We start from the raw sequence: 15,732 nt of genomic DNA, 5'->3' as shown, positions 1-15,732 counted from the left end.
CATTAAGTAGACTGTTTACATTTAAGTACTTCAATAACTATTTTCCTAAAAAGGAGAAATAGCCTTGCATGAAATCTTCAAGCTTTGATTTAGAGGAGCTAAATTGCTGAAATAAAAACTTGGATATCGGTTTAAATGCTTCGGAATGTCATTTGGACTCGTTTCTTCACGAAACCTGTTTGCTGGCAGAATTCAGATGTCATCTTTGAAAAATCATATCTCCCTCATATGACATCGTTTTTGGCTGAAATTTTGAGCGTTTATATAACTTTGAGTCATGAATCCAAAAAAATTGAGTTTGCATCAATTGGACTTCTGTAGCTCCAGATATTCAAGTTGGAATGGCCAAAGGTCAACATTGGCAGATTGCGAGATTTGACTTTGAAGGCTGCGATTTCCATGCTCTTCCTTATTTTATTTTCTTGCCTTAGATGTCCAGAAAGGTATGGATGTTACCTTTTTAATTCCACTGGAATCACTTCATTTCAACCTCTAGAGCTCACGCTCTGCACAAAACATCGACTGAAGGTCAAATCTGTCAATTATCTCCAATTTACTCCTTTTTGCATCTTTCATCCAAAAGTGCCTTCAAAACATAAAACAAAGAATATCAAGGCATTTTATATATAAAACATAGGCAAAACACTAGTTAAATGTGGGTGAAACTATTGAATAATATGGTTGCATTAGTCTTGTTGATGTTGACGCAGAGGAGTTGAATGTTGTTCTGAACTCTACTAGTGGAAAAAAGAATGTTGTTGAAGAAGATGATAACGAAATTGAAGAGTGCGATGAAGCTGATGATAACAATTCAATAGAGGACGAAGATGAAAATTCCGACTAACTAAACATGTTATAAAGCCTTATTTTTATAATGTAATAATTTGAAACATGAAATATTTATTCTTCTTTAAGGGTCAGCCTTTGTTATTGTGTTGTGTGTGTTGTAAGATTACAATTCAAGATTTTTTGAGAGGGTTACATTAAAAAAATAAGAAAAATTTACCTTTTTACCGATGGATATACCGACGGAATATAAACCGTCGGTATTTCACAGAGAGTTGCAAAAAAATTACGAGATTTTGCCACATTCACCGACGGATATACCGACGGCCGTTCCGACGTCCAATACCGACGGATTCACCGACGGTTTGTCGCACGCATGTCTGACAAGTGTCCGTGTCACTATTACCGACGGAATGTCCGACGTCACATACCGACGGAATTACCGACGGATAACGCATGTCCGACACGTGTCCGTCTGACCCAGTACCGACGGAAATTCCGACGGATTCGCCGACGGATAGAAAAGTTTGGCGGGATTTCCAAACTTTTTTGGTGTGAATTTCAATTAATTTCCGACGGAAATTAATTGCACCGACAGCAATTAATTTCCGTCGGAAATATTGCTTTATATACCGCCCATCCCCCATCACTTTGTTCGTTTTCTCCTCTTCTCCTCTTCTCCCTTTCTCTGCTCCTCCCTTTCTCTGCTCCTCTTCTCCTCTTCTCCCTTTCTCTTCTCTCATTTATATTTAGCTTTTAGAAGGATTTTTTTGTTTTGGTGGTAGTTTTAAAAGGTATGTATTTTTTTTTCTTTATCTTTGTATTTTTTTTATTTTAATTATGATTATTTTTTTTGGTGTTCTTTGTTTTGTATATTGTTTGTAGATAAAATCTTAAATTCAACACATTATTAAGGTAAGCATTTTTTATTCCCAAATTTATTTTGAATTGATATAATGTTTTTTAGTTTTGTGTATTGTTTGTTTTGTGTTTATGTTGTGTGTTGTGTAGTGTTTTTTAGTTTTTTAGTTTTTTAATTTTATTTATTAATTTTAGTTTTTTAGTTTTGATATTATTGTTTGTATTGCTATAATTGTTATTGTTGAATTTTATGTTAAAAATGTTAATTTATATATATAATTGTTATTGTTGATTTATTTTAAAAATGTTAATTTATATATATAGAATTGCATTTAATTAGTTTATCTTAATTTAGGATATTATTGTTTGTATTGCTATAATTGTTATTGTTGAATTTATGTTAAAAATGTTAATTTATAAATATAATTGTTATTGTTGATTTATTTTTAAAATGTTAATTTATATATATAGAATTGCATTTAATTAGTTTATCTTAATTTAGGATATTTGTATGACTTAAATCTAATGTTAGTACCAATTTAACAATGAATGTTCATAGTTGTAATTCTATATGATGTTATTGAATAAAATGTTGTGTTGATGATGATGAGTTGGGTTGAGATCCAGGATGATTGGATCGGGATGTGAAATAAAATTGGAAGTGTAATATGATTTTGTCGACAACTTGGGACCCCCCAGTACAGGGGAGACTCTGTCGAATTTTTTTTTAAAATAATCGAAGTTAATTATGTAATTATTCGTATACATTTGTGTAGATGCGTAGAATGAAATCTACAGCACGTCGTCAGAAGACGGTTGCAGCTAGTTCTTCTAGCAGCGAGGAGGACGTATCCTTAGGTGCTGATCACAGCGAGGAATCTACGCCAACTTGTGATGCTGCCTCTTCTAGCGCGGTTTCACAGCGCAGAAGCGGTGTGCCTTCACAGCGGGGTCAATTCACCCGCAAGTACCAGGCACAATGGAAGGATGACCTCTCAATGTAAGTTTGTTTAGGTTTTAGTTTTTTTTATATATACTTATAACATAATTTATGAACAACTAATTAATATTAATTACTACTTTTATTTAATTTCAGGTTCACAAACATTGAGGCTGCAAGGACTATAACATTGGCGTTTAAATCGTCGATGGAGATTCCATTGTTTCAATGGAGCCAGGTTTCCAAACATCCTGAGTGGAAACCTAATATCGATGCATGGTTTAAGCGATTTCAGGTCGGTGTTAATTTTTAATAAATAATTTTTATAATTTTATATCTTGTACTATTTTTATTTTATATGAATTATTTATATACACAGAACAAATTTGAGTGGGATAGGGCGGACAACAATGTTGTGAGGAGGGTATGGGAGAATCACGCGGCAACTAGGTAACATCGAAAATAATATTTATTTTTGTTTTATAATTTTATGTTTTAAATTCTAATTTGTTACTATGGAAGTAGGTTGCGTGATTTTTGGTATGACACCCAAAAAAAATCAAAAAGACATGCGAGGGATAACGGTCTTGAAGGATGGAATGAGGTGGCGGTTTGGCAGGAATTCAAACCGCCATTCATCTCGGGGGAAATATGGACGGCATATATTGAGCACGTGACCTCAGAGCGGTTCTCACGGCGCTCACAGTCTGGCGCCGACAACCGGAACCGGCAAATTTATGGTTCGGTGACCACGCACACTAGCGGATCCGTCCCATTCAGCGCACATGCAAAGCGGATGGTAAGATTAATTTTAATGAAATATATCGTTAATTAATTTGTCGTTCCTTATAATATATTTAACTTTCAACCTATTTTTTCCTTACAGGCTGCGTCTCTTGGACGTGAACCGAGTCCAATGGAGCTGTTTCTAGAGACGCATGTGCGGAGTTCGTGGACAACCGTGCTCAGCACTTCGTGGTATGTTCGTTCATTCATTTTATTTTGTAAGTTATTATTTTCTTGAATTGCATCTTGAATTGCATTTGATGATTTTTTTACCGATGGAATTTTCAGGAGACCTATAATAGCCGGTTGAGGGAGAGATATGGGGACAATCCGTCGACCCATCCAGATTTCGATCCAGATTTGTGGATGGAGGCGGGATCGTCTGGTGGACCCGATAAAAATAGGGTCTACGGGCTCTCCAACACTACGGCTGACAACTTGCGGTCGACTCGTAGTGTCTCAATTGTTGGAAGCTCTCCATCAGTATCGAACACCCAGTCTGAGGAGTTCATTGCGTTGAAACAACAATATCAACAACTCTCGACGAATTATGATGAGCTCCGTCAAATAGTCATGGAGATGAGATCAAAGATGGGTGACGATACTTGTGCAGCTTCTTTTTAGCCGTATGGTCCCGGGAACAACCAGCCTCCTCCTCCTCCTCCGCCTCCTCCTCCAGCTCCGCCGCTATTCTAGTTTAATTTTGCTTTTTAAACACATTAAATTTGTAATGAATATTATTTAACATTACTTTTACATTATTAATGTTTAATGCATTTCTATTTGTTTATTAAGGTTTTTTTACAATTAATAAATTATTTTTTATATATATTTTAAATAACTACCGATGGATATACCAACGGATAGTATCCGTCGGTATTTAACAGAGAGTTGCCGAACAATTACCATCCATGCCATCATTACCGACGGCATCACCGACGGATATAATCCGTCGGTATTACACAGAGAGTTGCAACAAAATTACCAGCCATGCCATAATTACCGACAGATTTTCCGTCGGTAATGCCGTCGGTAATTACCCTTGAAATTACCGACGAATTTATTCCGTCGGTAATGTTCCCGCGGGAAACTTTTTTTTTGGCGCGGGCGTATCCGTCTGTAAACCGTCGGTGTTTCCGTCGGTAGGTGGTTTTTTTTATTTGCGACAGCATTAGCGACGGAAATGGGATTTACCGACGACCGTTTTACCGACGGACGTGGTACGTCGGTGAGTCCTTCGGTATTATTTTCACCGACGGATTTCATTACTGTCACCGACGAAATTGGTCCGTCGGTAAAACTGGATAATGTTGTAGTGTGAATTGTGTAGTTATATTTATTTTTTTAGCGTAGAGAGTTTGGAAAAAAATGCATGCCTTGAACACATTTTTTAGACAAGTCACTATTGTCATATTGTCATATATGATTTTCTTTGGCAAGTAGCTATTGTCATATTGTCTCAAGTTGCATACGTACTGAATGTGACATGCAAACCGCAAATGATGATGAGAACTCACAAAATTGTAGTATTTTTTTTCTATATATAATTATTAGTTATTTTTTAAAAAAAACTTTATTTAATAATATATTAAAATATTTTTTAGGTTTTAAAATTTATTTTTAACATTAATATATTAAAATGATATAACTAAAAAAAATTAATTTGAAAAAAAATATTTTTAATTCTTTTTTAAAATATCTTATTCATTATCTATAATATAAGGTAATTACTATTCGAAAAAATCTAACCATTTAAATTGGTTTGAGTTTAGATTTTATTGTCATTCCTATTAATTAATACTAATATGTAATATAATTAAAATTAAGTTACAATCTTCCAGATTGAATTTGTTTTTAAGAATCTACATTTGAGTTACAATCTTATATGTATTAATATATTAAAAAGAAGATAATAAATTATTTTTTTAAGATTTTATTGTATTCCATTTTTAAAAATTTTATCAATCTCAATTTCATAGTCTTTAAAATGTATTAATATATTAAAAACAAGATAATAAAAACTAATGGAAAGGCTTAATTGTTTATTTCTTTAGTATTATGGGTATTTATGTTTGAGATATTGCCTTACAAGTTAGGTTTATTTCATTAAAAATACTAGCAACGATATCTTGAACACATAATAAAGGACATTAGCAACCATCTCTCTCTTTGAAGTTCAAAATAGTATTAGAATATTTTAAAGATGATTTTAATGTGTTTGAAGGTAAAAATAATGTAGAAATTAGATTTAGAATTTGTTTAGTATTGTAGTATAAGATATTTTTAAAAGTACTTTTCGCGTGAAAATACCGAAAAAATAGATTTGTTTAAATAAGTACATCAAAACTATTAGAAAATACTAAAAATATATAGATTTGATAGATTTGATATCTTTTTAAGTTAAACACACTTTTAAAACACACTTAAATTTAATTCCAAATAGAAAAACAAATATTTTTTTAGAGTGACAAAACTAGTGAGCCCCAATTTGATTTGTTTTTTATGATTTTTAGGTTGTTAGAAATTGTAAATGTTATGATGCTTCAGTCCTTTCATTTGTTTGTTTATTTTGTTTCTTATATTTTTATATTTTTTTAAAAGAATTTTATTCTTAATTGTTAATGGTTATATTGTGATTTTTTTTATATACCCATTAACTAAAATCAAACACCCTTCTAATATACATTGATTTACCACCCTTTCAGTGTTAGTTTTTTATGATTAATGACTCTTCTAATTTGATTTTATTGAGAAATAAATAATTAATAATGTGTTTTAAGTTTTTATTGATCAAAATCATACATATTCATATGATATGTTTAAACTAGAAAAAATCAAATACTCACATTGTATTTAATACTACGTAATACATATTAAAGTAAAAACAGAAATTCCACAATTAATATTGATTAATTTTTTATTTTATTCACTTGTATTTTTTTAATTATTTAAAATTTTAACCAGATTTTATTCAATATATTTCAAGGTCTCTCATAAAATTTCAACTCAATTTGATGGTCGGATTGAAAATTACGTCCAATAACGTAAAATTAGTCAAATTGTGATTTTTCGTTAAATTTCTGAACTTCTAAAAATATTATAAAATTTTAACCCAAGCTAAGGCATTATATTAGAAGGCTCCACGTAAATTTCAGAATTGTCTAATAACCCGATCAAGAGTTATAAATTTCTTTGTTTTACATAAAATTAGTCAATCTATGATTTTTCGCCCAGAGGTTTTACAATTTGGTTGGTGTTTAATTTCACGAGCGTCTATTTTTATTGTCATATAATTAAATAAAAAATTTATTAAACCTAGTAAATTTGACAAGTTAATCTGGGTTTAGTACTCGGATCTTTTCTTTGTACGTTGCTTGAACTAAATATTTTTTAATTTTTTCCTTTAACATTTAGTTGATTGGGAGTTGGGTTTCATGATTTTTTTCAATTTGCTTTTCATGTAGTTATCATTGTCTTATAACCCGAATTTCAGGTTTGACAAGTTAATTATAGTTAACTCAGGTCATCCATTTTATTATCGTCTTAGTATATTTTTAAAAAAATATATCATTCCATTTAAATTAATGATTAAGATCATTTTTATTATTAAAAAACATGTCAGTAATACCTGTATATTATGTTAAAAAAAAATTAGTCGGACTCACAGCATAACATGGAACAGTTATCTAGTCTACTCTAGCTTGTTAAATTTGCATGGAATATAAATTTTGAATATATTTAACAGAGCTAAACTTGTATTCATATATAAAGTTTAACCAGCACTTTTCTTGGAATTAATCCCAATAAAAAAATATTTGACAAGCTTGTTATAAATTTGTAAATATGTTTTCCATTTTAATTCAATTGCATCAGATTTTGACTATATTCCATTTGTTTCTTTTTTTATGGACTCTAGTTGACCTTTTGATAACCCTGAATCTAATTGAATTTGGATGAGCAAAACAGTGTACATCAAACCCACATATATAAAACTAGCCGACATGGTAGTGATACTTTTCGAAATCTATTTTTTTATGAAATTATTCATGAAAAAATAATTATTAAAATTATTACACGTTTCTCTTAAAGACCCATCATGTACATATATAATTGTATACTATATTTGTTAGAATTAAGACATTTATGAGTTTTTTCTCCTTACAACTTAGAGATTGGTATGTACCTCTTTCGGCTACCCATTTAATACCTAAGGATACCTCAGTTGTTTTTGAAAAATCAAGAGTTTGTTTTTTGATCTAAAATTTATTTTTCAACTTTTTTTTTATTTGAAAACACTTAAAAACATCCTAAATACTTAAATAACTCAAAATGAATTGAAAAGATAAAAATCAACTTGAACTTATAAAACTTTTTAAGTTTAGATGTATATCATCTCAAATAAGGTCAAGGCTAAAAACACATCACAATAAAACTTTTTTTATCGAATGAATTTTTATTTTGTGGTCAGATGAGTGTCATCCGACCACTTTCTCTTTCTTTATTTTTTTTCGACGAGTTATTCTCTTTTTTTTCTAACTCAAAAACTTGAAAATAAAAAACATAAATTTTTTGGCCAAAATAAAATTATGGCTAATGTGAGATTAGCCATAATACATGCACATCATTTTCACATGCATTTATTTACAACCACACATTTCATGGAAGGTTTGCCCACAAGCGACTCTACAACAGGCAGGAAACAAGCACACATGGGGTGGCGTTTCCTGTTTTAAAGTTAAATGACTACACCGACACATTTATGGAAGGAAAGAAAAGTGAATACAATTAATTTGTATCTGTACCACAAAATAGAAGAAGAAACGTTTTTTTGGCGTTTTTAGGACTTTCCCTGAAAGTTTCGATTATGCTTAGCAGTAGGAACCTTACATCTTTCTATTAATTACAACCGCACATTTCATGCATGCATGGATGATTGAAAGCTTTATATAAGAAGTTGGAGCTAAGAACAAATCAGCAGATAGCAGAACCAAAGCAACAGCCAATAAACATGGTGGTGGAAAGCGTTCTTTGCATGAATCCAGGAGATGGTGAAACCAGCTACGCCAAGAATTCATTCCTTCAAGTCTCTCTTTCTCTCTCTCTCTTTCTCTCTCTCTCTCTCTCTCTAACACCTTATTTCATAAAAATGTTGTGTCTTAGTGCATTTAGAGAGACAAATTACCGGCCTTTCTTTTCCTTTCTTTTTGGTAGTGTTAGAATTTTATTGTAAGTAGAGAAGACCTCGCGTAGCAATTTTTAAGTTAGGTAAGATAAGCGAAGTTTAATGATATGAAGGAAGCAAATAGTCATCGCTGCATGCATTTCCTTCTTCCTGGCATCACATCTCACCGAATATATTAGTAATTATTGCATTTATTTTTTCCTGGAAGCTAGTATTGCAGATTAATTCTGATGTGGTTTGACATTTCGTTTCGCAGAAAACAGTGCTATCAAAAGCTAGGCCTATCCTAGAAGATACCATCAAGGACATGTTCAGCACCGCCCTTCCCACTTGCTTCAAACTAGCAGACTTGGGCTGCTCTTCAGGACCCAATACTCTCTTGTTCGTTTCTGAAATCATGGACGTCGTTTATGAGCTTTGCCAACAACTGAACTGTAAACTGCCCGAATTTCAGGTGTTTCTGAATGACCTTCCAGGGAATGATTTCAATGCTGTTTTCAAGTCGCTGCCATTGTTCTACGACAAGTTTGGAAAAGAAAAGGGAGACTTGTATGGACAGCACTGTTTCATAACAGGAGTACCTGGTTCTTTCTATGACAGGCTCTTCCCAAGCAAGAGTTTGCATTTCTTTCATTCCTCTTACAGCCTACACTGGCTTTCTAAGGTTATGTTACTGTCTTTTTTTCATAATTACTATCTCTAAGTTTAATAATGATTTATCCCAGTAACTGGAATGCCTAGTTAAGATAGCGAAATATCAAAGACAAACAAAATTGGTAGAGAAGAAGAGAAACAAGATGTTTATAACCATTACTGAGTTAATATAAAACCTGAAACCTCGTTTATCACAGCTTAAAATAACTACAGAATCAAATACAAAATACATATAAATAATAGCAATTGCTTGAATCAATACTATAGAATATTGTGCTGTTGCCTGTTGTGGTTTAAATTAGTCACGCGTGAACATAAACATGGCAAAGCCTGACCATATATTTTCATGACATGAGGTGCCAGAAGGTATATCAAATAACAAGGGGAACATATACATGGCAAAGGCAAGTCCTCCTAATGTATTTAAAGCTTACTTAGAGCAATTCCAGAAGGATTTCTCCTTGTTTCTGCGCTTACGCTCAGAGGAAATAATACAAGGAGGACGTGTAGTTTTTACATTCATCAGCAGGAGTACTGACGATCCAAGAAGCAAAGGTTGCTGTCTTATATGGGAGCTGCTAGCAAAGTCACTGCTAGACTTGGCAGCAAAGGTTAGTTTCTTTTCATTTAAATTGAGCAAGTTGCTTGCCTTGTTGGTTATGGAGATTAATTAATTTAAGTTTCAGGGACTTGTTGTAGAGGCCGATATCGATACCTTCAATCTGCCATGCTATAATCCTTACGAAGGAGAAGTGAGGGAAATTATCGAAATGGAGGGATCATTCGATATTGATACGCTAGAAACTTTTGCTATTAACTGGGATGCTAATGATGATATCAGCAACAAAAATTTTGTGTTTGACAAGGACCAATGTGCACGAAATGTGGCAAATATTGTAAGAGCAGTTGCAGAACCGATGTTGGTTAGTCATTTTGGAGATGATATTGTAGAAACATAAATTTTCTACCAATCAAATTTTGCCATGTGTTATTTTATTCTTTAAAAAAAAGGATAAAATAAAATTGAAATAAATGACATGGAAAATAAATAAGCCTTCATAATATTTATTGGCCAATGAAAAGTTGACACTTGGGATGAGATATTCAAGATATCTTGTCATAAATACAAGATCTCATCATATATCTCTTCATAAATGCAAGATCCCGTCAATAAATATCAACCAATAAAATTATGTAATGTGGCATTGGAAAAGGACCTGAGAGCCCCTACAGATCTCTATAAATAGAGAGCCTCAACCTAAAAGAGGGGGATTTCCTGGGATACAAATTCTCTTCAAGACAAGCTCTTCAAGCAACGAAGCTCTCTCTCTCTCTCTCTTCAAGCAAGGAAGCTCTCCGTCAAAGAGTTCTCAAGCCTCCTTCATCTACGCTTGAAGTCTACAAAGAACGAAGCTCTATTGGATCAAGCCTAAACGCCCCATAAGAGTTCTTCAACAACACTTTGAAGACATATCAAAGGTACTCTTCAAAGCATCAAATCACCAAATCTCGCTTCGCAATACACGGCCAAATTCGCGTTCTTGCAAAGCACAAATCTTGGCTTGATTACTCAAATAAATCAAGTCACCATATATCAAATCCAAGGGAAGAATCAGAGGATTGTCATATTCTTTTTGAAAGAATATATTACATAGAGATTGTACCCATTCATATATTTAATAAAATCATATATTTGTACACGTGTGCTTGTTTAATTTCAGGTGCTTAAAATTGTGTCTACAAATTTCTAGCGACTCCACTGGGGACATCTCAACCTCTCATATCTTCCCTTCAAGAAAGAATTTTCAACAAACTCTCAATGGCAACCACGAGGAACATGATCACCATTGTCGCTTCGAAAAGCAACAAGGCCACTTATTCAAGTCACCGAGATACTATTAAAGATTCCTCAACCCCGCCATTGAAAACAAAATCCATCGTCGAGTTGTATGAACAAATTAAGCCGACTCTCAAGTTGACATCAACTTCGAATGCAAGAGGGGCACAAGATCTCGCCTCAAAGATGAAGCCACAAGCAACTCCACTACAAGAGTCAAGTGGGGCATGGGAAATTCTCTTCGGCACTCAAGGCGACTTCGACAATTCACCTATGGAAACTTCTCCGTGTCAATCACCAAGTAAGGCTTCGGGTTTTGGCACCATGTCAGTGATGATGACCGAGACAACATCTTTAGAGGATCAAGTGGCTAACTTGACAAAACTCGTCGAGGGGTTTTCGACTTCACTTAAGGCAAAAGACCACGAGATAGCAAAGTTGATGAACAAACTTGAGAGCTTGAACGAAGGAGGCCAAACCTCGACTATCAAGGCTTTTCAAGTAGATCAACTAGATGTCATTGAAGAGTCTGCAATCGGAGCTATGAAGAATATACGCGGTATTACTGATGGCATCTTCACCACAAATCAACTGAAAGAACTCATCAAGGAAGCCATCACAGACCAGGTGGAAAGCTCAATTCAACCCTCGTATTCGTATGCGAAGCCGTAGACCCAAAGAATCAACCTACTAAAGATGCCTCTAAGTTACAAACCACCAAAGTTTCAACAATTCGATGGTAAGGGGAGTCCTCGGCAACACATAGCTCACTTTGTGGAGACGTGCAACAATGTCGGGACTAATGGCGATCTCATGGTAAAACAGTTTGTTTGTTCCTTGAAAGGTAATGCCTTTGACTGGTACACTGACTTGGAGTCAGGCTCGATTGATACTTGGAAGCAGTTGGAGCGCGAGTTTCTTAACCGCTTTTACAGCACTCGTCGTGTGGTTAGCATGATTGAACTCACTAATGCATGTCAATGGAAGGAAGAGCCTGTCATCGACTACATTTATCGATGGAGAAACCTTAGCCTCAACTGTAGAGATCGGCTCACCGAAACTTCTGCGCTAGACATGTGTATTCAAGGGATGCATTGGGGACTACTTGGGGACTACGCTATATTCTACAAGGCATCAAACCAAAGTCTTTTGAAGAATTGGCTACTCGTGCACATGATATGGAACTTAGCATTGCGGCGGCTGAAAGTTCATTGTTACCTATGCAAGAGCCTAAAAGAAATAAGCCTGAAGGTCGTAGATTCGGAAAGAGCACTCTAAAGGTCGATGGAAAGCAATCTTTAGTAGTTAACTCGACTGCAGTGAAGGTACCAACTGGAGTTAAGAGGAATGATCATGCAACGCCGATTACTTTTCAAAAGGGTTAAAGAAAGAAACCATCTTTGAAAGAGCGACAAGAAAAGGTGTATCCATTCCCCGACTCAGACATATCTAGGATGCTGGATGATCTGCTTGAGGCAAATATCATTGAGTTGCCGGAGGTGAAACGCCCTGAAGAAGCAAACCAAGTAGATAATCTGAATTATTGCAAATATCATCACTTAATCAGTCATCCTGTAGAGAAGTGTTTTGTGTTGAAAGACAAGATCATGAGGCTACAAGAGAATGGAGATATCATTTTTGATGATGAAATAGCAACCTCTAATATCACAACCACAGTCAATTTAGGACCATGTCAATCACTCCCTACAATAAGTTTCGGCTCCTTTGAACCTATAAGACTTGATGCCATTTTCCCGATGAGCTTCGCTGCATCCTCAAGTTTAACTCCATGCATAACCCTCACACCTGAAGTTGACAACTTGAAGCCTGATTCATCTGAAAATTATGATGATGAAAAATGGATTTTAGTCACGCATAAAAGAGGAAGGAGGAAGCACATGCAAATGACAAAGCCAACTAGAATGAGAATCTCAATGGTGAGGAAGCTAATTGATGAGCCGATACGTCGAAAGACTGAACGAAAGTCCATGCCAGCCAGAAAGGAGGGTTTTTCAGCGCAAAGTCTAAGAAAGCCCATTACATTGAATGAGTACATGCCAATAGAGATGAGAAGGATTGAAAATGTACATGTTACTTGCTATCATGTTGATGAAGAGAAAACTCCTATTGAACCTGTCATGAAGGAAAGTTATGATGACTCTTCAAATTTATCTCACGGTGTATACACAACAAAGATATCCTTTAACGATGAAGACTTGTTGCTTGGATCAAAACTCCATAACTGACCTCTTTTCATTAAAGGATATGTTGATCAAAAGATGGTGAATCGTATCTTAGTGGATGATGGCTCAGCGGTCAATATACTACCTCTTAAGACTATGAAAGAACTAGGGATTCCTATGGATGAACTTTTCCCAAGTCATTTGATGATTCAAGGTTTTAATCAAGGAGGGCAAAACGCCATTGGAAAGATAAGACTCGCAATGCACATGGAAGATATGGAATCCAATGCACTTTTCCATGTCATAGATGCCAAAACTACCTACAATATATTGCTTGGGCGACCATGGATGCATGAAAATGGTATCATCTCCTCAACACTCCACCAATGTTTTAAGTATTGTCGAGATGGACAAATAAGAAAGATAGTGGCGGACACCGACCCCTTCACCATAGCTGAAGCTCACTTTGGAGATGCAAAATTCTATTTCAAGTCAAATGTGATGCAAGAGCTACGATCCCCACTTAACCATCTAGGAGAGGGAAGAATTGACTCCAAAAGCTCAAAAGGGCATAAGTCATCTGTAAATGAAGGGGTGTCCCAGCCAACGAGGAATAAAGGAAAAGAAAAGGTGGTAGAAAACTTTGTTGACAATAAGCTCTCACATAAAGCCACAGTACTCCGATATATCCCAGTATCAACAAGAAAAGAGGGTCAATCTTCTTTTGCCAAGGATGAAGAGAAGATCAACAAGGGGCTTGAAAACTTGACCTTGACAGCTACTAATCTCGCCTTGAACAAGGTCTCAAAACCTTTATTAAAAGGGTTTGTTCATCAAACCGAGTCGGTGGTGATAAATCCTAGAGGATTCCCTGATAAACGGGCGAATGGCTTTGATCCCAATGCTTATAAGCTTTTAGCCAGGGCTGGTTATAGTCATGAGGACATCAATGAGTTAGCAAAGGATGGTGATACTACTCAACTTGATGGTAAACAAAATTTCTGCAAGGACTAGAAAGGTATGGAGAGAGAAGAAAACTTCTGGCAAAACTTTAAGGGCTGGTCTTAGATACGAGTCTTCCACATCGCTGTATTTTCAGATTAATAAAGAAGCCTCGCAATACATAAGTGCAGAAGAAGTGAAGGATAAACAACAAAGTCAATTGGCACCTCTCAGAGCTTCAGTTTAGGATCGTCTTGGTGGAACTACAAGTCGTGCTCCTGTTTTTGCCAGGATTGGAACCCAAAATAATGGAAAGGCGTTAAAACGCACATCAGTCTTTGCAAGACTTAGACAATCCATGTCAAAAGATGACAAGCATACACTTGATCATCAATCAAGTTTGATGAGTGATTCAAAGGTTCTTCGTAGCAAAATACCTTCACGTATGAAGAGACAATGTGAATGGGTGGTAAGTGCTGAGGAGACGTTGAAAGGAAAAACACGCACAATAGTGATAACAAACCCCTCTAATGAAGAAAAGAAAGATGAAATAATGTGTCTCATTTCAAATCACATCACTATTGAAGAAGTTGATAATGATAAGTTTGTCGTCGAAGAAGATGTTGAGGAAGCTCCGTCTTCCCTTGAATCAGAAAATAAGCCTACAATGGATGAACTTAAAGAGGTTAACTTGGGAACTGTTGAAAACCCATGACCAACCTTCATCAATGCAAACTTATCACCTGAAAAGGAAGCAAATTACATGGAAATTTTGATGGAGTATCGAGATGTCTTTGCTTGGTCCTATGATGAAATGTCAGGTTTAGACCCAAGGGTTGTTGTCCACCAAATAGCAGTAAAACATGGGGCTAGACCTGTAAAACAAACTTAGCGTCGCTTTCGTCCTGAACTCATATCACAGATTGAGGTTGAAGTCAATAAACTTATCCAAGCAGGTTTCATTCGTGAGGTCAAGTATCCTACATGGATTTCAAATATTGTGCCAGTAAAAAAGAAGAATGGCCAAATGCGTGTTTGCATGGATTTTCGAGACCTTAACAATGCTTGTCCCAAAGATGACTTTCCACTTCCAATTATCGAGATCATGGTCGACGCTACCACGGGTCATGGGAGATTAACCTTCATGGACGGTTCATCTGGCTATAATCAAATTCAAATGGCACCCGCAGATGAGGAGAAGACGGCTTTCCAAACTCCGAAAGGGATATATTGCTATAAAGTTATGCCTTTTAGCTTAAAGAATGCAGGTGCCACTTATCAAAGGGCGATGCAAAAGATTTTTGATGATATGCTTCACCAACATGTTGAATGCTATGTTGACGACCTCGTGGTGAAATCAAAAGAAAAAGAAAATCATTTGCAAGATCTTCGTCTGGTATTTGAACGATTACGTCGATTCCAGCTAAAAATGAACCCACTAAAATGCGTATTTGGTGTGTCATCAGGCAAATTCCTAGGGTTTATAGTTCAACATCGAGGGATTGAGATTGACCAGTCTAAGATTGAAGTCATTCTAAAAATGCCGGAGCCAAGAAACATC

At 35.1% G+C, this 15,732-nt stretch overlaps 3 protein-coding genes across 3 annotated transcripts; all 3 read left to right on the top strand.

Moving 5' to 3' along the window:
• Positions 1 to 2,440: 2,440 nt before the first annotated feature.
• LOC133667866 (uncharacterized) lies at positions 2,441 to 3,480 on the top strand. The gene is made up of 4 exons (XM_062087552.1): positions 2,441 to 2,647; positions 2,744 to 2,882; positions 2,967 to 3,037; positions 3,113 to 3,480. Coding segments are annotated over exons 1-4 (522 nt in total). The 5' UTR covers positions 2,441 to 2,645; the 3' UTR covers positions 3,423 to 3,480.
• Positions 3,481 to 8,201: 4,721 nt separating this feature from the next.
• LOC133706225 (probable methyltransferase TCM_000331) lies at positions 8,202 to 10,205 on the top strand. The gene is made up of 3 exons (XM_062131710.1): positions 8,202 to 8,456; positions 8,812 to 9,820; positions 9,896 to 10,205. Exons 2-3 carry the CDS (start codon positions 9,605 to 9,607, stop codon positions 10,166 to 10,168), a joined length of 489 nt encoding a protein of 162 aa, XP_061987694.1. The 5' UTR covers positions 8,202 to 8,456; positions 8,812 to 9,604; the 3' UTR covers positions 10,169 to 10,205.
• LOC133668113 (probable methyltransferase TCM_000331) lies at positions 8,382 to 9,300 on the top strand. Its single transcript, XM_062087854.1, has 3 exons — positions 8,382 to 8,456; positions 8,812 to 9,172; positions 9,281 to 9,300. Exons 1-3 carry the CDS (start codon positions 8,382 to 8,384, stop codon positions 9,298 to 9,300), a joined length of 456 nt encoding a protein of 151 aa, XP_061943838.1.
• Positions 10,206 to 15,732: the final 5,527 nt, after the last annotated feature.

The sequence above is a fragment of the Populus nigra genome, chromosome 11 (assembly GCF_951802175.1).
Source record: "Populus nigra chromosome 11, ddPopNigr1.1, whole genome shotgun sequence".
NCBI classification, from domain to species: Eukaryota; Viridiplantae; Streptophyta; class Magnoliopsida; order Malpighiales; family Salicaceae; genus Populus; species Populus nigra.
The sequence above is the reverse complement of the archived record's forward strand: the minus strand, read 5'-3'. Positions and strand labels throughout refer to the sequence as shown.

Coding starts and splice junctions, on each gene's coding strand:
- LOC133667866 (XM_062087552.1), top strand. Junction 2,883..2,966: donor CATGGTTTAAGCGATTTCAG/GTCGGTGTTAAT, acceptor TTATATACACAG/AACAAATTTGAGTGGGATAG. Junction 3,038..3,112: donor GAGAATCACGCGGCAACTAG/GTAACATCGAAA, acceptor CTATGGAAGTAG/GTTGCGTGATTTTTGGTATG.
- LOC133668113 (XM_062087854.1), top strand. CDS start 8,382: ATGGTGGTGGAAAGCGTTCTTTGCATGAATCCAGGAGATGGTGAAACC. Junction 8,457..8,811: donor CCAAGAATTCATTCCTTCAA/GTCTCTCTTTCT, acceptor TTCGTTTCGCAG/AAAACAGTGCTATCAAAAGC. Junction 9,173..9,280: donor CAGGCTCTTCCCAAGCAAGA/GTTTGCATTTCT, acceptor GATTTATCCCAG/TAACTGGAATGCCTAGTTAA.
- LOC133706225 (XM_062131710.1), top strand. CDS start 9,605: ATGGCAAAGGCAAGTCCTCCTAATGTATTTAAAGCTTACTTAGAGCAA. Junction 9,821..9,895: donor TGCTAGACTTGGCAGCAAAG/GTTAGTTTCTTT, acceptor TTTAAGTTTCAG/GGACTTGTTGTAGAGGCCGA.